This window comes from Pseudophryne corroboree, chromosome 10 (genome assembly GCF_028390025.1).
Source record: "Pseudophryne corroboree isolate aPseCor3 chromosome 10, aPseCor3.hap2, whole genome shotgun sequence".
NCBI lineage: Eukaryota > Metazoa > Chordata > Amphibia > Anura > Myobatrachidae > Pseudophryne > Pseudophryne corroboree.
Genome location: NC_086453.1, coordinates 323602015 through 323627728, shown reverse-complemented (window position 1 = coordinate 323627728; position 25714 = coordinate 323602015). Strand labels below are relative to the sequence as shown.

Here is a 25714-nt window from a genome sequence, read left to right as displayed (position 1 = left end):
AATACTCAGAGAACCTCCGCAGCAAGTCCATTGCACATTCACTGCGAACACTGCGGCAAGACCATTGCGCATTCACTGCGACCACCACAGAAAGACCACTGCAACTCATGTGCGGTACCACTTATACAAATGCGCAGTGACACAAAAAAAGCACCACAGCATTAAACATTGCGTCCATCTCTGAATAAGGCCCACTGTACGTTATAGGCAGGGTCCAAAGGAGCCAGTGCACTTTAAATTTCTTCAACTGGGTGTGCTGGCTCCTCCCCTCTATGCCTCCTCCTACAGCCAGTTTAGAAAAAAGTGCCCTCAGGAGAGGATGCACACTCTGCCAGTTCCAGAGCGTTTTCTTCAATTTCATTTAAATCTTTTAGTTTTTTCGGCATGCTGCCTGGGCAACCGCATACCTGCTCCGTGGGAGTTGGGGGGGCAGTCATTGGCCTTGCGAGGTGCAGAGCCGCTTCCCAGCTGCAGGACCACCGTCCTGAGGTGCTGTTTGTTCAGCGGGGCACTGCGCCTTAGCTGTCGCAGCACGCCGCACACCCCTAACGCTGCCTGAAGGTGATCATCGATGGTGAGTACACACCGGGGGTCCCGCAAGTGGGTCCCTGGTTCAAAGTGCGGCTGATCACGGGCGTGACGTACGGGACCCTCCCTGAGAACCCCCGTGAGTACACTGGCTGAAACAGTCTTAACTAAGCACTTGTGTGAGGTTTTAAGCTTATTGGAGACTTTGCCAGTATAAATAATATGTATAGCTCCAGCGCCATTGGAGGGGGCGTAGCTTCCTCAGAGCGGGACCAGCTGCGTTTTGGGGCCTTCCTCTGCTTACAGCAGACATCAGCAGCACACACTCAGCGCTTCCTGCCTCACAGACACGCTGGAAACTGGTACAGGGTGTAGCTAAGGGGGAGAGCTGCTTGTGTACACTATTCTGAACCTATTTAGGACTGCATTTATTGGTGTTATTGTGATTACAGAGCTGACAGTCTCACTGGGGCTGTGCAGCTCAGGGTGTGCTGGTATTTCACCCTCTCTTTGTGTCTCCTCTCACATACAGTAGGGCAGGCTTGCATTCTAATTGTCTGTGTGTAAGTGTATGTGTTTGTACCTACTGTGAATAATATGGGTAAGCACAAGCTGTGCAGTATCTGTCACACCATATTCTCTCTGTTGTCTAAGGACTCTGTTTCCTGTGAGCAATGTAGTCAATCTTCACAAATTAGTGAAGATGCTGGGGGAGAGGGTACAGAGCCCCACTGGTTAGAGTCTCTTTAAACTATGGTGCCAGATGTGTCATCCCAGCTCACTGCTAATGTGCAGAAGACTCCGCTATTACAACAAGCTGTTGCAGATCTAGCTGCTAGGGCTGATGCACAGCCCCTCCCTCTCTCATACAGGTCCCCAGAAACGTGGTTTACCCGCTCTGATCTCTGATACAGATGATGATATACAGGATGATGGGGATGACCCGGACCCCATTAGTGGGGATCCCAATTCTACTCAGGGTATTGAACCCCTCATTTTGGCTATAAGGGATGTTACGTCTAGAGGACGCTTCTTCACAGCAGTTGTTTTTCTTTGTACAAAACAATCCCAATGTCACTTTCCCTGAATCTCCAGAGTTAGATGACTTATTCAAACAGGCCTGGAAAAATCCAGACAAAAAATGTCAAATGTCAGAAAGTTATTGTGCACTTTCCCTTTTGCTCCTGAAGGATATTTTGGGAGAAACCCCCTGGGGTGGATGTCTCCATCTCTCGCCTGTCAAAGAAGTCGGTGCTGCCTGCCCCGGGCTCCTTTACTATGAAGGATTCGGGGGATAGACAGATAGAGACTACCCTAAAATCTATATACACTGCAGCCGGCCTTTCACAAAGACCGGTCATTGCGGGTTGCTGGATGACCCATGGCATTCATTCTTCGTCCACGCAAATTCAGGGGGGCCTCTCGGGGGATTTGCCCTTAATTACCATCGCTACCCTCCTGAAACACTTTCAGCACACTATCCATGTCCTCTGTGATTCCCTCAAGGAGATGGGAAACATAATGCTCGGACGTCGGCCATGGCGGTGTCGGCACGCAGGACCTTGTGGTTGCTCCAGTGGATTGTGGATGCAAAATCCAAATGTAATGTGGAGTCCCTCCCCTTTTCTGGGGAATGGCTTTTTGGGGTTGAGTTGGATGCCTGGATTTCCAAGGTTACTGCCAGGCAATCCACGTTTCTCCCCTCTGGGGCCCTGCCGGTGAGACGCTCCTATCCGGGACCGTCTGGCCAGTACTTTCAGTCTCGCACATTTCGATCAAAGGCCAGAGGTGCCTCCAATGTGGCTAGAGGTACCAGAGGTAAGTCCAGAAAACCTGCAAGTACCAGTCCTCATGAATAGTCCACCAGTTCTGCTTCCACCAAAGCCTCAGCATGACGGTGCCCACCCACCCCGAAGGGATCACGAGGTGGGAATTCGACTGCGTCACTTCAGCCGCGTCTGGGAGACCTCCTGCCAGGGTGCCTGGGTCAGGGAACTCGTTTTTCAAGGCTACAAGCTGGAGTTCGACAGTACTCCCCCCTCCCGATTTTTAAAATCAAGCCTACCAGCTTTGGAAGATATGCAAGTTACGTTACAACAGGCTATCCGAAAGTTGGTCCAGTCCCACGTCCTTGTTCCAGTACCTCTACCGCAATGCGGCAAGGGGTTTCACTCAAACCTGCCAGACGGTTCTGTCAGACCCATTCTGAATCTGAAATCCTTGAATCCTTATTTAAAGGTGTTCAAGTTCAAGATAGAGTCCCTGCATGCAGTGATTGCGGGCCTGGAAGAACAGGAATTTATGGTCGCCTTGGATATCAAGAACGCCTATCTCCATATTCCGATTTGGCCTCCTCATCAGACGTACCTGCGGTTTGCCCTGCTGGACGATCACTTCCAATTCCAGGCACTACCCTTCGGCCTGTCAACAGCCCCGAGAGTATTCACAAAGGCGATGGCGGAGATGATGCTTCAACTCCGGATCCAAAGGATCAATGTATCTAGACGATCTTCTGATAAAGGGAACTTTAGTTGCTCCATATCGACCGCACCATCCGTCTTCTGTCCGACCATGGGTGGCTCCTCAACTTACAGAAGTCCCACCTGGAGCCAACTCAGTGCTCCTGTTCCTGGGGATGTTACTGGATACTATGGCACAGAAGGTGTTTTTACCAGAGGACAAGGTGACAACACTTCAGGAGATGGTCCGCATGGTGCTACTCGGGTGTCCGTACATCTCCGCAAAAGCTGCGCTGGCCGGGAGCTACTCCTGTAGTACAAAAGGCGGCGATGCTTTTATACTTCAGCAATGGGGCAGGGACTGACATGCGGGGCGGGCTAGCCCTGTGCTGGTCCCCCCCCACCCCGCATGTCTGTGTTCCTGATCGTAGCTGTGCTAAATTTACTCGGAATAACCCTCTTGGTCTTTTACGAGGACAGAGCGAAACTCCGGATTTGACAGCAGTTCCTTCTGAAGGTGGTCTCTTTCACCTGAATCAACCTATTGTAATTCCGTCCAGTTCTGACGCTTCTGCTCCTCCGGAGGCATTGGATGCTGGATGCCTTGAAGATCTAGGTCAAGCGCACAACTTGGATCAGAAAGACAGATTCCTTGTTCGTGCTCTATGATGCGCAGAAAAAGGGTTGCCCTGCTTCAAAGCAGTCCACTGCCCGTTGGATTCGGCGTACTATCTAACAGGCCTATGTGTCAGCAGCCTTACCTGTTCCTAGGTCTGTGAAGGGCCACTCTACAAGATCAGTGGGGTCTTCCTGGGCGGCTGCCTGTGGAGTCTCGGCCTTGCAACTATGACGAGCTGCTACCTGGTCGGGGAATAACACCTTTGTGAAGTTCTACAAGTTTGATACCCTGGGCAAAGAGGATACCCAGTTTGGGCAGGCGATGCTGCAGCAGTCTCTGCACGTTCCCGCCCGTTGTGGAAGCTTTGTGACGTCCCCATCGTTCTAATGTGTTCCCCAATATCCCTTATGGATGCTAGAGAAAATAGGATTTTAATACCTACCGGTAAATCCTTTTCTCGTAGTCCATAAGGGATACTGGGCGCCCGGCTCAGTGCGTGGACTTTTCTGTAGGTTCTTGTTCTATAGTTACCTGTTCAGCTGTTGCTGGTTGTTCTTGCTGGTGTGTAAATCTCACCACCCTTTGTTATCATGTTCCTTCTCTCATATATGTCCTTTCTCCTTCGGGCACGTTTTTACCTATAACTGCCTGTGAGAGGGGGCATAGAGGGGGGGAGCCAGCACACCCAGTTGAAGCAATTTAAAGTGCACTGGCTCCTTTGGACTCCGTCTATACTCCATCGTACTAGTTTCCCCAATATCCCTTATGGACTACGAGAAAAGTATTTACCGGTAGGTATTAAAATCCATTTTATTTTTATTTTTTTTGTCTTCCAGGAGAAATATTAGATGTGTTCCTTGACCTTGCCTGTCTGTATGTGCTGATAGCACAAATCCTGCACAATATGAGATAAATCAGTGATCCATGATGTGACCAGCTATATTTAAAAAATAAATTAAAAAATCCTTATTCATTTGCTTTCCACCTGGTCCCTGTATTGCTCAGATTAAAGCTTAGACTGCACTGTACAGTAAGAGAACCTCTAGGCTGCCTGTTGTGCAGGACCCGTGAGCGACTCTCTGCCGTAATTTCCATCTCAGATTAAGTCGTGTAATACTGTGCTTTTCACAAATTGCAACATATGATGGTGCTGCTGGGTTACAACGCCATAATAACCTCCGTGTTTTATTCTCTCTTACAGGAGTTGCTCAGCCAAGCAGCAAAAATTTTGGGCTCTGTCGACTTTCTTGGCAATCCAATGGGCCTGTTGAATGATGTGTCTGAAGGCGTATCCGGTCTTATAAAGTATGGAAATGTTGGCGGCTTAATCAGAAATGTCACACACGGTGTATCCAACTCTGCTGCAAAGGTACTTGTCTGAGATTTATCACCACAGCTTTAATGTCTGTTTTACTGGCCTGTCTTTCTGGGCTTAGAGATTTTACAAAGCAAAGTATGAGGGTACTGCACGTGCCAAAGCGCATGTCACTGTCAGCCCCCCGGAAATCTGTGAGGCCTCTGCATTCGCCAGCTCCATCTAACTTGCTCACGTGTTATGTCTGTATAGAGGACGCCTGATCCCGCAGTGTAGTGATGGTGTAAGTGACTGCAGTAAAGTAACAGATGGTGGGCGACACGCGACTGGGATTATTGCTTGACTAGTATTTGTGTGTGGATGTAGTGTTCATTGAGACGGTGATCAGAATGTATATACAATCAGTTGCTTGTATAACCTTCGGTAGGTATCCAAATTCTGATGGAGGTGTTTTCCAGTGCAACCCTCCCCTGTGGCCTGTAGCCACCTCCTACATGTGGCATGGGTAGCGTTTAGCCTATGAAGTACGTCATGTGATGTGCGCTGGCATGGTGGGTATATAAGGTGTGAGATAGGCTGTCTGCACACATATCACTTGTTGCTGTCATGGGTAAAAGCTGCGATTTATCCGAATTACAAAAAGGGGCGATTATCGGCTTTCAGGGCAAAGGGGTGGCAGTATTTCTGAAGCAGCGCAGTTTGGGAACTGTTTGCGTGCTGCTGTGGTGAAGGTGTATCGTGACTGGACAAATGGCACCATTGCAAATTTTCAACATGGAAACTGTGGAGCACCACATGCCATTTATGGGAGAGGTGAACGTCAGGTACGAAGGTGTGTGAGGGACGACCGATATGCTACAGTGGAGCAGCTCACCGTCACAATGTACCTGGGGGCTACCAGACGTGTGTCTAAAATGATAGCTCAGCCCGTCTAGCTGCTGTCCGTGCTGCACACGGCGGTTACTCTGGCTATTAGCTGGTGGTCATAATAATGTGACTCAACCGTGTATAAGTGTGTGACAACTGCACACTTCTAATATCTGACAAGCCACGTGATTACCTGATTTGGATAATATGCTTGTAATAACTGCATCTGCCATGTTTCACTAAACCTATGTCTGTGCTAAAAAGGGGCATAACTGCGTCCCACACAGGAAGCAGGTGTGAGAGTCTCTGCGCATTGGAATAGGAGGTAGGTGCTGTGACAGTGGCAAGATAGCAAAAGTCATCACTCGAATACAGAAGCAGATAGTAGAACTACACCAAACAGAACCAGGGCTCCTTTCTGGTGTGCATCTAGACAGCACTGCCATTGTGAAAGGTCTTATTACCCATTATTGGCCAGATGTACATTTGAGGCCCATACACACTAGACGAGAAAATAAAAGATATCGCTGATAAGGGCCATTCTGAGCAATATCTTTTACAATCTCATCTAGTGTGTACACTCAGTATCGCGCATCGTTAACAACCCCCTCCCACGTCTGAACATTTACAGATGAGGGAGTTCCTTGTTAACGACAGCCATACTGCAGCACGGGTGGCGTTCCCCCTCCCCGCTGTCGCTCCTTCCCCACTGGCATACACACTTACTGATGCCGGCACCCCACTGGGTCCCTGCCGCTGCCAATATTGACGTCGGTGGGGCCTCGTTTAGTGTGTATGCTCCTTAAGTTTAATGAAATACATGGCACAGGCTGTCAGTTTAACATACATGAAATGTAAGCAGTAATACAATCTCCCCCGGACTGAGAGGACGCGGTGCCTAATTCAGACCCGATCGCTGCAACGACAGTGATCGCAGTCTGAATCCCTCTGTGCGTGCGCACCCCGTGAAGCCCAGTAAGACGTGAAAGCATCTCGGGGCTGCGATTGCCTCTGCCTGATTGACAGGATGGGATTAGAACGCCGTTAAAATGCTGTTGCTGGGGCGTGGTCCGGACAACGCAGGAATGTCCAGGCCATTGCGGGGGCGGGCTACTTGGCGGGTGCAAAAGCATCGCCGCCAAGCGATGCTTTCACAACACTGCGGGGAGTGGGGGGGGGGGGTCGGGGAGAACAGGGCCTGACATGCGGGGCGGACTAGCCCTGTGCTGGACGTTCCCCTGCATGTCTGAGAAAATTATCGTACATGTGCTAAATATAGCATATCTATGATCAGCTCTGAATCACCCCCCATGGTGTAACTGGAATCACAGCAGAATGATGGCCTATAGCTGCGGCGGTGTGAGCAGTGGCGGATTTACCACTAGGCATCCTAGGCGTCCACTTAGGGCCCCACGAGTGTCAGGGGTCCCGGCCGCGGATGGGGCCCAGGAGCAGCGCTGCAGCAGAGGGTTTTTTTTTCTTTGTAGAGTACGGACATCTCATGTGAAGCTGAGCCGGCCCCAGCAGGCTGTCAGCACATCCTGATTTGGATTGCTGCCGCTGGGACCAGCACCAGCTCACGCCCTCTCCGCTGTCAGTCACAGTGTAGCCGTCCTCTGCTGCATAGTGGCACACGTGACTGAGCAGCACGGAGAGCAGAGAAGCTCAGCCCAGCGGAGAAGTGTGGCCTTCAAGAACTTGTAAGTGAGCCGCAGCACAGTGCGTTCAACGGGGGTCTGAAGTCCAGGGCCGCACCGCAGTACAGTGTCCGGGTGGGGGGGAATCTGAAGTCCAGGGCCACGCCGCAGTACAATGAGTCCGGGGAGGGGTGTTTGCGGGTGTCTAAACTCCACAGTAAAGTTTTTTTCCGGGTGGAAGTGGGAGGGGGGGGGTGGGGTTGGTTATGGGCGCTAGTGGCGGATTTACCGCTGGGCAATAAATCGAGGAGCTGAGTTTTTTTCCCTTCAGCTCAGCCTCGGCTTGCACAGTCGCTCCCTGCGCTTTGCGAGGCTGGCCGCTCAGGCTGACATTTCGGAGGAGCAGCCAGCTCCTCTGTGAGAGAATAGAGGCGCTGATGTTGGCGGTGCAGGGACATTGTAGCAGCGCTGCTTATAGCTTCATTGTCCCTGCCAGCGACCAGGCACATAACTCCGTGGAGCAGAGCCAGTTGAGACAAATGCCGGGGGCAGCGCTGGTACTCTAAAATGTCTATGGGGGGAGGGTTGATGGTGCTGTCCTGTCTATGAGGGAGAGGGGATGATGGTGCTACGCTGTCTATCTATGGGGAGTGGGTGATGATGCTATCCTGCCTTTCTATGGGGAAGGGGAGGGGGGGCACGCGTCTGTCTGTCTGTCTGTGAAGGGGGGGAGGATTGCTGGGGGGGATTGATGTGTCCGTGCTGTCTCTTTATAGGGGGGTGATGGTGGCTATGCTGTCTGTTTAAACGGGGGGGCTATAATGTGTTTGGGGGTGCACTATGTGTCACATATTGGGCCTAATTCAGACCTGATCGCTCGCTAGCTACTTTTTTGCAGCGCTGCGAGCAGATAGTCGCCGCCCACAGGGGAGTGTATTTTAGCTTTGCAAGTGTGCGAACGCATGTGCAGCCGGGCAGTACAAAAAAACTTTGTGCAGTTTCTGAGGTGCCTAGAACTTACTCTGCAGCTGCGATCACTTCAGCCTATTCGAGTCCGGAATTGACGTCAGGAACCCTCCCTGCAAACACCTCAACACGCCTGCGTTTTTCCAAACACTCCCAGAAAATGGTCAGTTGACACCCACAAACGTCTTCTTCCTGTCAATCTCCTTGCGATCGGCTGTGCAAATGGATTCTTTGTTAAATCCATCGCACAGCAACGATCCGCTTTGTACCCGTACGACGCAACTGCGCATTGCGGTGCATACGCGTGCGCTGTAGTTACCTGATCGCTGCGCAGCGAAAAATGCTAGCGAGCGAACAGATCTGAATTAGGCCCAAAGTGTTGGGGGCACTGTGTGGCATATAATGTGTTGGGTGTACTTTGTTGCATATAATGTGTTGGGGTGGTGCTGTGTGGCATATAATGTGTTAATTATGGGTGCATGTAAACCTCTTGGCTCTACCTCTAACTGCGCAATGTGAGGTAATGATCTCACACCGTGCGCCCTCCCACCCACCCACGCTCTCACTCTTCATGTGCCATGCCAACACCACTGTGGAGGAGCAGCATATAGCGTTCTTAGGACGGAGCCAGAGGAGGACAAATTCAAACAAATTCATTGACTTGAGTGTCACTGAGTGAGTGGTATAACATGAATTTCGGCTCGTACTGTGTGGCATAATGTGAATTTGGCTCATACTGTGTGGCGTAATATGAATTTGACTCGTACTGTGTGGCATAATGTGAATTTGGCTCATACTGTGTGGGGTAATGTGAATTCGACTCATACTGTGTGGGGTAATGTGAATTTGACTCATACTGTGTGGCGTAATGTGAATTTGGCTCATACTGTGTGGCGTAATGTGAATTTGACTCATACTGTGTGGCATAATGTGAATTTCGGCTCCTACTGTGTGGGATAATGTGAATTCGGCTCATACTGTGTGGGGTAATGTGAATTTGGCTCATACTGTGTGGCGTAATGTGAATTTGACTCATATCGTGTGGCATAATGTGAATTTGGCTCATACTGTGTGGCGTAATGTGAATTTTACTCATACTGTGTGGCATAATGTGAATTTGACTCATACTGTGTGGTGTAATGTGAATTTGACTCATACTGTGTGGTGTAATGTGAATTTGACTCATACTGTGCGGCGTAATGTGAATTTGACTCATACTGTGTGGCATAATGTGAATTTCAGCTCATACCATATGGCATATTGTGACTTTCGGCTCATACTGTGTGGCGTAATGTGTATTTCGGCTCATACTGTGTGGCATAATGTGAATTTTGGCTCATACCATGTGGCATATTGTAACTTTTGGCTCATACTGTGTGGCGTAATGTGAATTTCGGCTCATACTGCATTGCAGTGATCTAGTGAGTGGAGGTAGTGCACTGATATAGTGCTGGGATGCAATGTGGGTAGGTAGCTTAGTGACGTAGTGAGTGGATGTTGCATAGTGATGCAGTGTGGGGAGGTAGATCAGTGGCCTGGTGCAGGAATGCAGTGTAGGTAGGTAGCCTAGTGATATACTGTATATAGGCCTGGAGTCAGAGGTGTACACTGTGGTGGCATTGGACTCAAGTGGTTGCTTTTAATCTAAGAATGCATCTGAGTCATACTGTGCACGCCTCCCGTAGGTAACTGCACAATTGCGCAGATTGAAATTGCATTCAGTTATGGGAGAGGGGCCCCAAACTGATATTTTGCTTAGTGCCCCATGAGGTCTAAATTCGCCTCTGGGTGTGTGCACTGTATATTATATGGAGGGGGGGGGGGGGGGGGGCTGCATCCTAAACCAGTAACTGGGAGATACTGTACATCACAGTAATAGTGCATGATGTCTAAAGAGGGTAGTTATCAAAGCATGGGAAGAGTTACAATTGTGAGAGATAAAGTACCAATCAATCAGCTCCTGTCATATTTCAAACACAGCCTGCAAAACGTAAATTAGAGGTTGATTGGTTAGTACTTAATCTCACTTTAAGATTTGATAAATATCCTCCCTAAATGTTAGGCCTTACATTTTTGTGAGCCAAATAGTCACATCTTGAAGGGGCACAGAGCGAAGGGCGTGCAGAATGTTATTTCGGAGAACTGGGATGCAGGGTCCTGTGTGCAGCGTTCTTTCCAGTGCCATTACTATCTTGTGTGGCACAGAGGGGTCTGGAGCAGCAGATACTGCATCATAGCGTCGGCTACCTGGTAGCCGCTCCTAAACACTAGGCAGCACAGTAGTATAATGTAACCATAAGTTTAGAACATTGTAGCAATGAATCGGTCAAAACATATCGCAGATGAGAGAAATAAAACGTTATGGAAAGAAACAATGCAAATTGTCCTATCACTGCTGCCACACATTCCCCCACCAGGGTCCTCCGTCCTTAGGGTCTCACCCATGGGTGTTTATTACACGCATTTACCAGCTATTCTCACCCTCACCTGTGCAGTTGGGAAAAGGCCATCAGCTTGTTCATCTTCTCACCCCATTCACCCATATTTCTAGTAATAATCCAATTGATTTGGCATACAGTATCAGTTTTTGTGATCCTGGGGCTTGTCCGGTCAGTTTCCCAAATTCTCTCCCTTCTGACATGAACCGCCATGGAGCTGGGCATTTATCCAGACTGTTGTACATTCTGTACTGGTTTTGTGTTTTCGGTCTGTCCGCAAATTAATCCAGTAGTAACATTCACAGAACGATGTTCTGTACACTGTAACTATTCTGTGCCCTTATATTAACGCACGCGTTACAGCTTGTTACATAGGTAAAATTATCCAAAACTCTTCGTGGCTGGGAGTCACATAATCCAGTCTGATAGAAACCTCTGCTCAGAGCCATAGAAGTTGGGATAGTTTTCTCCTAATGCAGTAACACTGAACCGTATAGGCTCCAAATTTGTTTCGCGCCATCCCCTGAGAGGGAATAAATTACTTTGGCGAGCTAAGCTGTCCACCAGGAGCGAATCGTAACGAGCGCAGATAGCTCGCAAGGGGACACGCGGCGCTTACCGTCGGTCTTATGACCGCAGAGATCCCATACTGAATCCGTCTGAATTAATGGTTTCAAAGATTCATAGAGATACAGAGTTTAGACCCTGAATATTTGATACAAAGTAGTATGATTGCACAGTAGTTAGCATTGCTGGCGCGCAGCACCAAGGTGTGGTTTCGAATCCGGGGTGCCATTTGTATGATTACGTGAGTGTGTTGTTGTTGTTGTTGTTGTTATCATCATCATTTATTTGACACCACAAGGCAATGTGAAAATTGGACATTTATATCACATTTATAGTGTAAGGGGGGAATTCAATCGGACATGAGGTTTAGTAAGGTAAAAAAAAACTTGCGTAGCTCACGGGCAATTTTGGATTATTGCCGGTACGTGCGCTTCTGATACCTGCTGTATCCAATATTTTTTTTAAAAAGTTGCGGAATTTTCAGTGCTGGGGGGGGACTGTGGAAAATACATTACATGGGCTAGCACACACACACACACACACACACACACACACACACACACACACACCTCACATATTCACCATGCTGCAGAAGACCCTGATCCTATGCTGGATGAAGAAGACACTGCTTCGTAAGGTAAGTAATTACAGGCAACTCAATTAGTCCCCAGGGAGGTGAGGTGGGAGGGGGGGGGGGGTTGTGGGTGCAGTGCTGTGGGTTTTTTTTTTTAAATACCCCATCGGCAGTGGATTTGAATCTTCCCCTAAGTGGCAGGTGTACTAAACCGTGGACAGAGCTCAATATGAAAGATAGAGGTGTCTTATGCATCCAACACAAGCTGCACCATCAGACAGCCTGGGGAAGGAAATGAGGATTACTGCTAAGAGGTCACTGTTTAGGGTTCCTGCACCTGCTTTATGTAAATAGGAATTAATGTATAGTATAGGGATGAGTGATCCCTTTGCTTGAAATAAATTCCTCCATGTAACTGGCGAATGCATTCCATTGGCAAAGCAAGTGCAGGAACCCTAAGCAGTGATCTCTTAGCAGTAATCCTCATTTCCTTCCCCTGGCTGTCTGATGGTGCAGCTTGCTGCGGAGACAGGAAAGATGTCACCTTATCTGATATGTATTCAGTGTTCTGTGCATGATATGTAAATGCGATGCTGTGAACACATCAGGGAAGTGTCTGAAGGAAGCTCCCACTGAGTCCTGAATTGCTGGAATAGATTACTCCCTAGAGTAAAGTGAATGATGCACTATGGCACTGATACAGATCCCATTGGATCTGATTCCTGATGTTTGGTAAATTGCGCAGGATCTATTTGCAGCATGGTAATGCAGTGGGAGACGTCTATTACAAGCAGACGCCTCCTACTGCAGTAGTAATCCAAGCTGTGTCCTAGGACGCAGCATCGGATCACTCACTCACCATAAGACTTGCAGCACCCATGGGGACACGTAAGATACCCGTTGCAGAGGCCAGGAAATCTCTGTGCAACCACGGAGATCCTTGTTCCCTCCCCCTAACCGGTGACACCCCTCCGTTTTGGGAAATGGAGGCCATCGCCGCCCCCTCCCCACCTCTCAGACGGCAGCAGACTGTCAATCAGTGAGTCTGCTGCCGTCCTGCTTCTGGCATCACATGACCTGTAACATGCACACACAGAATGGGACATGCGTAAAGTACAGATAATTGTATTTTTCTTCATGAGACGCAGCAACGACCGGGCCTGAATAAGGTCCATTATGTAGGCCTCCCTCATGCTGCCAAAACAGCTCTGACCCTTTGAGGCATGGTCTACACAAGACTTCTGATGGTGTCCTGTGGTATCTGGCTCCAAGACATTACTGGCAGAGCCTTTAAAGTCATTTAAGTTGTGAGGTAGGGCCTCCATGGCTCACACTTGTTTTTCTAGCACATCCCACAGATGCTCGCTCAGACTAAGATCTTGTGAATATGGAGATCAACACCTGAATGGTTCCTCAAACACTTCCTAAACAAGTTTTGCAGTGCATACCGAGAGCACCCCACAAGACTTGTCGTTTTGTAGATGCTGGCCGTCACAATTTGGCCCTCATCAAAGTCACTCAGATCCTTAAAATGGCTTATTTTTCCTACAGGACATCCAACACATCAACTTCAAGAGCTGTCTGTTCACATGCAGCTTAATATCTCGCCCATTGACAGGTGCCATTGTAACCATACAATCAATGTTATTCAATTCACCTCTCAGTGGTTTTTAAGTTATGGACGAAAATTTGGTGAGATAACCATAATTGTAGCTACAATGTCCCAGAAGACCGAATGTTAACATCAAACATACATTGCAGATATAGGGCCTAATTCATAAAATATGCAAAAGCCACAGTCTAAAGTGAAAAGAGGCCCACTTCTGGCCTTTCCGATGGCTGAGTCCAAAAACGCAACCATCAGATGCTCTGTGTGAACATTGGACATCTGAGTAATCCTCCAGTTGCATGTGACCTATTGTGGGTGTTTTTTGTTTAAGCTCTTTTTATCGTAACGGGATGGAAGGATTTGAGTGGTTTTCCCCTTATAGTTCCTTTTTACTAGGGGCAGAGCACCTGTTGTATTCATGTGCTTAAATGTATAGATGCAGGAGATGTAATGGGCGGAGTCTAAACTACCAGGTCAGCAACATTTTTATAATACTGGAGAAGTGATAAAGTGGAAGGTGATAACACACCAGCCAATCAGCTCCTAACTGTCAAGTTACAGGCTGGGTTTGAAAAATGACAGTTAGGAGCTGACTGGCTAGTGCGTTATCACCTTCCACTTTATCATTTCACCTGGCTTAATGCATCTGCCCCACAGTGTTTGAAAAATGGTACAGATGGAGCCCTCCTCATCTATCCCTTTAAGAGGATTAATTGAGCCAGGGCAGTAGGATTTATTCCCCTGCTGTAATGACTTAATCCCCTGTATTGTTCTCTCTGTATTGTATTGCAGCTGAGAACAATAGATGAAAGGCATATGCTAATAAGCCTTGGTGCACCTAGGCGCAGCAGAGAAGCCTAGATGAGCGAGGCTCCTTAGGAGCTGATCGGCTGGTACTTTATCTCTCTCCACTTTATCTCTCTCTAAGGCTTAGTACATAGACCCCAAAGATCCTAACAAAACTGAAATTTCTTTGCTGTTGAGTTCATGCATTTTTATTATGAAGTAGGTGCCAGCGCTACCCTAAAGACACAAGATGTATAGTAGCGTCCACACTCTGGATAAGTGGGCGGATACTTGATTTATTTCTGAAATTATTTCACTTTCTGCTTGTTTCCAGATTGAATTCTAAGAATTAAAAATCAAACCCAAAAATTAAAAGGTACCCTGAGTACCACCGCAATAAAAAAGTACTACATTTAAGTATGATGCTACAGTCCCGCTAATGTCATGATTACTGAACCCTATTGTAACGATCTTTGTAGTGTGATCTATGCAATATTTACCTAGAGCCTAGAGAAGAATATTGGACCTGACAGGGATATACATTTTTTGTTGCAGTCATTCAGTACTGAAATAAGGGACAGGACAAAAAACACACACGCAGAGACACACACACACACACACACACACACACACACACACACACACACACACACAAACCTTTAAGACCTTGGAGTGACCATGGAAATTTTCCATTTAGAACTTTGGCATGAACGTGATTTAGCTGTGTAATTCTGAATGTAGTGCAATTTATGTATTTATTTATTAACCGTTTCTTATATAGCGCAGCAAATTCCGTTGCGCTTTACAATTGTAAATAACGATATAACAAAACTGGGTAATAAACAGTCATAGAGGTCGGAAGGCCCTGCTTGTAAGCTTACAGTCTATAGGGAAATAGGCATGGATACACAAGGATAGGTGCTATCTGTTGCATAGTTGTTCACCAGATTGCAAAGGTTCTTGGTGGGCTGTATTATATGGTCACACAGCAATGATGAACCCGGGGTCGGGAGGAAGGGAAAGTGAAGAATGCAAATACATGTGAGGATATGTATGGACTGTGCAGAGTGGATGCAATTTTATGAAAGTTATGTGGATGGTTCTGGAATTTGATACGCTTGGCTGAAGAGGTGAGTTTTCAGGGAACGCTTCAAGGTTTGGGGACTAGAGGAGAGTCTTATTGTGCGTTGAAGGGCATTCCACAGAGTGGGTGCAGCCCAAAGAAAGTCCTGCAATCGTGAGTTGGAGCGAGTAATGAATGTGGATGACAGACGCAGATCTTGTGAAGAGCGAAGAGGTCGGGTTGGGAGATATTTTGAGATAAGCGAAGTGATGTACATTGGTGTAGTTTGGTTAATGGCCTTGTGTGTGAGTAAAAGTATGTTATATTGAATACAGTAGAATACAGGTGACCAGTGGAGGGACTGACAGAGTGGATCTACAGACGATGAAGGTCTAGTGAGGAAGATTAGCCTCGCAGCTGCATTCAGAATGGATTGTAGTGGTGGTAGTTTCGTTTTGGGAAGACCAGTTAGGAGACTATTGCAATAATCAATTCCGGAGATAATGAGAGCATGGATTAGAGTTTTAGCAGTGTCTTGTGTAACGTATGGTTGTATTTTGGATATGTTTTTTAGTTGCATGTAACATGATTTTGAGACAGATTGAATGTGGGTAACAAAGGACAGATCAGAGTCAAGGATGACACCTAGGCAGCGAGCTTGTGGGGTAGGGTTGATTGTCGAGTTTTCAACAGTGATAGAGATAGCAGGTTGGTACCTACTATTGGCTGGTGGAAATATAATTAACTCTGTTTTTGAAATATTAAGCAGAAAGGCATTCAGTAATGCGGCCCAGTACAGATAGAAACAAATCAGGGGAGGATAGGTAGATTTGCGTACAGATGATACTGAAATCCAAAAGAGCTGATTAGTTTACCAAAAGATGAGGTATAGATTGAGAAAAGCAGAGGAGCTAAGACTGAACCTTGCGGTACTCCAACTGAAAGAGGTAGCAAAGAGGAGGTAAATTCATAGAAGCGAACACTGAAGGAGAGATTAGATAGGTAGGATAGGAACCAAGTAAGGGCTGTGTCTTTAAGACCTAGGGATTGTAGTGTTTGTATGAGAAGAGAGTGGTCAACATTGTCAAAGGCAGCAGATCGATCTAGAAGAATAAGTAGTGAGTAATGCCCTTTAGACTTCGTAGTGACCAAATCATTAACCACTTTAGTCAGTGCTGTATATGTGGAGTGTTGGGAACGAAAGCCTGACTGAAGTGGGTCCAATAATTTGTGTGAGTTAAGAAAGTGTGTGAGTCGAGTGTAGGTAAGTCTCTCAAGTAGCTGGGAGAGAGGGCGGTAGTTTGAGAGAGATTTAGGGTCAGAATTTTGTTTTTTTCAAAATGGGAGTAATCACTGCATGCTTGAACAGTGAAGGAAAAATACCAGTAGAGAGAGAGACTACAGATGTTAGTTAAGGTAGGAATGAGCACCGGAGACAGATCTTTAGTTATTTGTGAGGGTAAAGGATCAAGAGGAGAGGTAGTAGAGAAGCAGGATGAGAAGAGTGATGATACTTTCTCTTCATTTGTGGGATCAAATGAAGAGAGAGTGCCAGAGGGTTCAGGTAAAGAACTGAGCAGGTCACTGGCTGATGAAGAGCATATCATTTAATCTCGGATATTATCAATCTTCTCCTTGAAGTAGGAAGCAAGATCTTGTGCCTTGATAGTGGCCGGTGGGGTAGGTGAGGGAGGATTCAGAAGTGATTTAAATGTATTAAAGAGTCGTTTGGGCTTAGAGGCTTGAGCAGAGATAAGAGTTTGGAAATATGTTTGTTTGGCAGTGTCCAGGGCATTTCGATAAGAGTGGTAGACAGTATTATATGTGAGGAAGTCGCTTGAAATACGAGATTTATGCCACTGACTTTCATGTTTACGTGTGAGTTTTTGTAGATGTCTTGTTAATTTAGAGTGCCATGGTTGACATCTAGGCCTACGTGGAGTGTGATGGGTAGCTGGAGCCACTTCATCAAGGGCTATTTCTAGAGTCTGGTTCAGGTGTGATACAGCCATCTCTGGAGAGGTGAATGCAGAAATAGGTGAAAGCAGTTGTTGGAGTGAGGTGGAAAATTCTTGAAGATTAATTGTTAATATTTCTGCGGGATTGAGGAGGATTGGAGGACTTCAGCAACACAGAGTTTGAATTAATGGAGGAGAGCATGCAGGTGATAAGGTTGTGATCGGAGAGGGGAGAAAGGAGTGTTAGTGAGTTTACAAACGGAGCATAATCTGGTGAATACTAGATCAAGGCAGTGGCCCTTCTGATGAGTAGAGGAGTCAGTCCATTGGGAGAGGCCAAGGTAGGAGGTTAGAGAGAGTAGTTTGGAGGCATGAGCAGCAGATTTTGGACAATAAGTAGCAATACTGAAATCACCCATGATGATGGGCGATAGATAGCTGCAACACGCAGAGAGAAAGGAGAGTAAACCCTGATGGAATGTACTTCAAATGATGTGTGGTAGAACAGTGTATGCAATACACTAAAATATGTTTATTTTCCTTTTATGTGTTTAATAAGAAGACCTGACCCATTTTTCAACATTTTATTATTGCCCTTAATGCCACAGTTGTCAGGATTGTAAGGTTGCCTTGTATAGCTTTAATAAATAAGCTCTGTCATTTTAAAGACCTTGAGGCTCTGTCTATTCACGAAGAAGCCAAAGTGCCGTAAATGTTATTGTCCTTCATTTTAGGGGGGTTTCAGCATTTAAAGCAGATTTCTGTACTGTTACCCTGGTTTCGCTTATTCGCTCTTTTCTTCTTTTAACTTTTAAGACCTCTGCTCTCTTAAAAAGACTGCATGTGTTGGACGCATAAGCTCTTTATGAGTTGTATCTGGTTTGGCCATTTTATGACTTTTTAGTTTTATAGTGCTGCAGTTTCTGCCGGTAATGGCTTTTCCATGTGTTCTAGAGCATGCAGCGGGTAAAATGCCATCTTTTAAGTGAAAGGGATTCGACAATTTTTTAAACTGGCACAGAGTAGCAGGTTACTCAGAGTTCACGCTGCTTGCATTTAGGTGTGTTGTATCCCAGGCAGGTTTTTATTCAGCCGATTTATATAGTTTTTCTGTACTTTTTCTGTTTTCCACTTGGATTTTAATCAATAATGAAATTGGGACACGATTAGGGATGACTCATTTCTGGGATACAATCCTTTGTTTTCCTTCATGGGGTCATCATTCACAGATATTAAACCTTCTGTATTTTACCATTTCCAAATGTGTCAACTTGTTTTTAAAGGAGGAACTCAGCACATGGGAATCGGTTGTTCGTAATTACTTTTTTGTGTTTTTGTTCTCGTGGAGTTTTTTTGTGTTTTATAACGTATTCAACAAATTCTACAAAGAACAACCTTGAGTAAATAAACCGTAAATAAAAAAGTGACTAAAGACACTTCTATAGGTTTCATATAATGTTTAAGTATTATTATTATTACCTGGGTAACGTTTCATCTGTATGTACCAGAATGTGCTTAAGGGGGCTCATACATGTGCAGTGTTTTTCCCCAATTCCCCATTCTGCTGGGGTCAGAGAATCGGGGATCGCCAATCCATGATCGCTAATAATCGATTTCCGCGGTTATAATTGGCGCAGTGGATCAGTGTCAGGGGAATTGTCCGCATTACTTTACGAGGATAGTAACCATGATGAGAGGAAGAATATTTACTCATTTACTATATTTTAATAATGTCTATATATTTCAGTTCTGTTTCTTTTTTACCCATTTTTTAAGTAATTGCCAATCCAACAATAAAACATTAATCTGCACTGTTGGTAGGGGATGTAGTTATGTGAGTGTTGGTCAAAATACCGACGCCGGGATACCGCCCAATTCAGAGCCCTACAGCCTACTAACAGGGACTATTCCCACCTGTGGGTGTACACGACACCCATGGAGTGGGAATAGACCCTGTGACGAGCGCAATGAGCCCCAAGGGGCTTCGTTGCGCTCCCTTCCCCCCGGCAATCTAAAGATCGAGATCCCGGCGGTATGGTCACCGGCGGTAACCCAAACACCGGTCACCCAAACCCAACCTGTTGGTGGCACCCCCTCAGCTAAGGTAGGTTTGACTTTGAGCAATCTTTGTCTTCTGGGCTCCATGTGCTCCTATGAGCGTGCTCATGTGCAGCAAAAGGCCTGACAAGTAAATGTGACACGCATTGTTATTGCACCAGCACTATATACTTCTGGTATATAGCAAGCACACTTTCCTGTTCTAATATAATATAATGTATACTCCTGCACCTTCCCTGATATTGTGTACTTCGATATTTCCTTTGCAATAATTAGTGTCAGTATAGACCCGCCAAACCCTTTTAATTTTTTGTCTCTTGAGTTACCTCTGAAATTGTTGTGTTCCACGCGTTTTACTTATTTGGGATTTGTCATAACTGATGAAAAGTAGTAGAGTGACATGACCTGGCGGCTGATGTTATCCACACACATCTCAAAAATAATAGCTTGGGAGATCGGTAATTATATATTTTTTTAATGGCTCATTCATCCTTTCCTCAGTTGTCGGAGCTGTGCTGTTGCCATGTGCATCGTCACACATACCAAACAGTAGTCACGTCAGTTGGTATTTTACTGGTATTTTTCAGCATACCACAAGCCAGATATTTATGTTCATTTTTTAAAATAAGAGTATACTCGTAAATCATTATTAGTTGTAGTGAGCATTACATTCATTGCACTCCGTCCTCAGCACCACTTTCCCGGATAATTCTGTATACATTCATTTAATACGGTGAACAGTGGTGGGGTGGACATAGGTTCTCATGTAAACGTTGCGATTTTTTTAGCAGGTATATTGTCTTTATGACATCATTTGAGGATTTCCTGTAATGCGAAATAGTTCAGTTCTGGTAGAGATTGAGAGATTGTTTTATATGAAAAGTAGAAAGCGTGAAGTGTGACTAAGGAGATTAGGAGATAACTGATCTGTTTCATGCAGAGCAAATCAACATCTGTTCAGATATTCAGCATTAGGCCCATTGCAGGAATGTATCACTCGATTATGTTCAAAGAGATGTATAAAATTTCATTTTTCGCTCGGCAGAAGGTAACCAATCCCGTTAGTGAATGTGGCTAATTAGAGACTAAACCCCCTCGTTCATGGTTCATGACACATTATCATGGCTATTCTGTGAGAGCTGAATCTGTTACAGCCGTTCCCTCAATCCATAGGTTATCACTTTGTTTGTCCAGCAATGATTAATTGAGATTGTTCCATTAAGTTTTTATAGGTGACGCGGCTATATGCCATTCCCGATGCTGTGAAGTTGACAGCTGTCGCTAATTTTCCAGGCCTGTCCCAGGATTTTAAGATTTACTATTGTTGAGTATTGTAATACAATTTGGCTTATGCTTTATAGTTGTTGCAATTCACATGATGAGTTCCCTTCGGTTATGGGAGATGTGCTGATGGTACCAGGCTGAAATGTAGCTCCAGATTGGTGTCCATTAAATTGCATGAAATGAGACTACAGTATGTACGGGTTTTATGTGCAATGCCATCGCTTGGAGGTCTTGCCGGATTATCAATTTGGCATTGCTTTTAATGAAATTGACCAATTGTATTCTTAATCTATGAACTTTGTAAGTTAATTATTAAATACAGTAGTTTTTGAATTAATACTTTATTATGGGCAGCACAGGCGGTGTAATGGTTAGCATTACTGCCTCACAGCACTGAGGTCATGGATACGATTGCTACCATGGCGCTAATTGTGTGGAGTTTATATGTTCTCCCTGTGCTTGTGTGGGTTTCCTCCGGGCACTCCTGTTCCTTCCACAGTTTAAAAAGTTAATTTTAGGTTAATTGACTCCAAACAAAATTAAGTTAATGTGAATGTGTCTGCATGTACATGTGGTAGGGAATATGGGTGGTCATTCCGAGTTGTTCGCTAGCTGCTTTCGTTCGCTGTGCAGCGTTGAGGCAAAAGAACGGCACTTCTGCGCATGCGGCGCAATGCGCACGCGCGAAGTAATTTTACAACGACCGATGGAGTTTCACACAAGGTCTAGCGAAGCTTTTCATTCGCACTGCTGGCCGCACAGTGATTGACATGAAGTGGGCGTTTCTGGGTGTCAACGGACCGTTTTCAGGGAGTGTTCGAAAAAAACGCAGGCGTGCCAGGGAAAACGTAGGCGTGGCTGGGCGAACGCAGGGCGTGTCTGTGACGTCAAAACAGGAACTGGACAGTCTGAAGTCATCGCAAGCGCTGAGTAGGTATTGAGCTACTCTAAAACTGCACAAAAAAATATGCCGCCGCTCTGCGATCCTTTCGGTCGCACTTCTGCTAAGCTAAAATACACTCCCAGTGGGAGGCGGCATAGCGTTTGCACGTCTGCTAAAAACTGCTAGCGAGCGAACAACTCGGAATGACCACCATAGATTGTAAGCTCCACTGGGGCAGGGACTGACGTGAATGGCCAAATATTCTCTGTAAAGCGCTGAGGAATATGTGTGCACTATATAATTAACTGGTAGTAATAGTAATCATGAGCATGATGGGATTTGTAGTTCACCATAGTCTACTTAGATGGTAAAGCATATAATGTCTCTATCCAAATGATAGATAATTGCTTCCAAAAAGAGCATTATCTACAAGTTGAAAATTGGAAACCCCACCATGCTTTTATCTTAACACCTTTGACTTAAACTCATAAACGTCATCCAACAATATGAGTTTTGGCAATGTGTATGTTTGAGAGCTGGAGGAAACTCTTGTGTGAGGGATGACATTACACAAAGTAGATGCAGCCCGATTACAGTCGTCTATCCATGAGTGGGAGCAGGTAATGAGTGTTGATGAGTGATCTTGTGATGACCTGAGGGGCACCCTGGGCGATAAATAAAAAGATGTATGTTGGTGTAGTTTTGGTGTTATCATTGTAAGTAGTAGAATTCTTGTATATTGTAAAACAAAGGCAACCAATGTAGAGGCAAACAGAGCAGATGAGTAGAAGAATGTTTTTTGTGAGGACAATCCGTCCAGCTGCTGCTTTCAGAATAGATTGTTGGGGTGAAAGTCTGTTTAGGGAAGTCCAGTAAGGAGTCTATTGCAATAGTCAATGCGGAAGGTAATGAGTGCATGTATTACTGTTTTTGCAGCCTCCTGTGTGAAATATGCAGGTATTCGGGGAATATTAGATAGAAGTAATTGGATTGACTGTGGGATGTAAAGGACCGTTTTGAGTCAAGGATGACTCCAAGGCAGGATGTTTGTGGGTTTAGGATCAATTTTTGTGTTGTCAGCAGAGATGGTGATGACGTGTAGGTCTTTTCTGTTGGCTGGTGGAAATATTATTAGTTCTGTCTTGGAAAGACTGAGTTGGAGGTGGTGAGATGACATACAAAGTGAAATGGCAGAAAGACCTTCAGTAACACAGGTCATCAAAGATTGCCAGAGTTCGGATATATCCGATTGCTTATCCATCCACATGTAGATGATACTGAAATCCAGGGGCACTTACTCCTTTCTCAAGAGAACTGTTCTAGATGGAGAGGAGCAGAGGACCAAGGACTGAGCCTTGAAAGCAGGTAGAAGATAGATCCACAGAAATACTGCAAGAGTGATTTGCACCTGATCTGCGTTGGGAAGCAGCACCGTACTTTTCCCATGTGCTTACCAGTCAGATCAGTCTCTTTAGATGACTCTATTCACTTTATTATTATTATTATCCTTTACTTATATGGCGCCACAAGGGTTCCGCAGCGCCCAATTACAGAGTACATGTGCACATAATCAAAACAGGAAAACAGTGACTTACAGTTGATGACAATTTAGGACAAGTACAGGGTAACTAAGCATAACTACACCACTTTAATAATTGACCATAGCCATTGATGAATTACAGGACATTGATGTATGCCACTGCAGTATAACGTGGTTCACCTCCTGGCTGCCACTATGACTGACTAGGGTTAATTACAGGAAGCGTTATGTCCCTTTAACTCCGGATCCATGGTGGTAAATACTCCATAAATAAGATTAAGGAGAAACCTGCATCTAGATGGGTAACATACCTGGGGAAGAGAAGGGGGGGAGGGGGGGGTACTTGGGATCAAATTGGCCCTTCTCTGTTATTAAAGCAGAATTGCAGCATCCTTCCCAGTGTCCCTGCCTCACTGCCTGTGTGCATACGCTGGGGCTCAGGTAGGCGATATTCTGCAATATACAAAAACAGAGAGATAAGAAGCTGGGTTACATTCCTGCATCTCAGGACGACTTAAGAGAAGCAGGAGTTAATATATTTCCCTCTCCTGTAAGTTATCTGTTGGAGTATTAGTTGTGTTTAATAAAGCAGATTGCCCTCTGCATGAACCCGCCGTGACTCTCTCCTTGGGGTCATTCCAAGTTCAGGCTTTGGACTTTTGACTGCCTTCTGTGTATGTGAAAACAGCCGCAGCCCCTGCAGGGATCACTTATTCAGCCCTGTAACACAAAACTATTGCCAGCAGGCACCTGCTGGGACAGCTTCACAGGGGGTCCATTGGGGGGGGGGGGGGGGGGGGAGCTGGGGGGGGGGGGGGGAGCTACTGAACTCATCAGGCATCTGCAGAGATAAAAGCAGCAGGGTTTCCTTATGGGGATCACCAGCTAATCAGGCATCCACACTGACAGCCTATCCAAAGGGGCTTTGCAGATTACCCCAAGCCACCATGCCATTGTCTGGCAGCATTACTGAACCCAACACAATGGGACGTTGGCTAATTAATGTTCTGTTTAATTAGCAGTGATAAAGTCACTTAACCTCAAAACAACATTGTTTTTTTTTTTTAAATTGTAAGAGGTTTGCTCTTGTGTGATAAGTTGGTAAATAGGGAACACAATGTTCTATATTCAAGACGTTATTAATTTCAATGGTTTCTATAGATCCCGGCATCTGTAATAGCATTATAATTATGTTGCAGAAGCTCTTTTAGAGCACTGTTACAGAAAGTACTGATTTTAATATAAAGTTGTCTTTTGTTATCAGTAATTTTAGTTCCATCTTGCCAGTTACATTGGGTCATATGAGAACGGCTTTAGAAACAGCCGTTTAAACAGTACACAGCCAAGTCTATGTGAAAAGGATCATGGGGCAGATGTATTAAGCCTGCAGAAGGGAAAACCTACCAGCCAATCAGCTCATAACTATCTTTCAAACGTGTAATGATTGACAGGTGCGTTATCACTTTGCACTTATCACTGTTTTATCACTTCTTTATCCCTTCTCCAGGTTAATAAATCTGCCCCCATATTGTTATGTGTGTGTTTATGCCATTTATCTTCTCTATTCTAAGCTATGCTAATTTAGCTTACTATGAGGAAAGGGTTTGCATAATCACTTATAATTATTAGGCTACTGCTCCCTTATGGCAGTGCTACAATTCAGTGTCTCCTGGGTGCTAGATGATAAAGTTGGACATCGAATGATTGACGGGCTTCCTGTTAGTTATCTTCATCATCCAAACCATTTGATGGAAGAACCATCGCTATGGTTTGCATATGCAGAAGAAACCTGTTTTCACAAGCCAACCAACTGGACTTGTGCTTCGGGGATCAGAATTACAAAGCACTGAACATGTGCAGAACCTTGATGCTGTCCTGGATAGTGGCCTGACACTTAAACATCGGGTATCAGCCACAAGCAAAGCCTTGTTCTTTCTTCTGAGGAACGTAGCCAGAATCTAGCACTTAATTCCCTCTAAAGATCTGTCAAAAGTCAAACATGCTTTTGTGTCATCTCGCTTAGACTACTGCAATGCCCTCTACCTGGTTGTCCCAGCAAAAGTATTGCACTGCCACATAACACCCATTCTCTACTCCCTTATACACTGGCTGCCTGTAAGATGGTGTTTCTATCTGTGGTCTAAAAACTACTGTGTGTTTTACGGAGGTGAGGAAGCCTCTCAGTCTTATGCTAGCCGTACATCAGACCAACTTTTCTCCCAACTGTCCAACTTGTCTGTCCAACTAAAACAGTACTCCACACATCTAACCAACTTTTCAGCAGTGCTCCACACATCTAACCAACTTTTCAGCAGTGCTCCACACATCTAACCAACTTTTCAGCAGTGCTCCACACATCTAACCAACTTTTCATCAGACCAGCCAACCTACCAACTTATCTCCAACTAGTGATGTCACCGTAGGTGGACAGTGTCTCTGTGAACATTGGTATGCTGCATACCCCTATGCACCTGTTCCATCCCCTGTACACATACCCCTATGCACCTGACTTATCACCTGTACACAGGGCACAGGGGGCTGTAGCATGGCTTGCAGGGGCCGA

The 25714-nt window shown here is 45.6% G+C and overlaps 1 protein-coding gene across 4 annotated transcripts in view; it reads left to right on the top strand.

The window, feature by feature from the left end:
• Positions 1-25714, top strand: part of VPS13D (vacuolar protein sorting 13 homolog D) — a 504218-nt gene that overhangs the window by 300782 nt on the left and 177722 nt on the right. For all 4 annotated transcript variants that reach the window (XM_063943541.1, XM_063943538.1, XM_063943540.1 and 1 more), the window contains one exon: positions 4808-4975. In XM_063943541.1, the coding sequence (XP_063799611.1) occupies positions 4808-4975 (168 nt within the window). The remainder of the gene's footprint in view (positions 1-4807; positions 4976-25714) is intronic.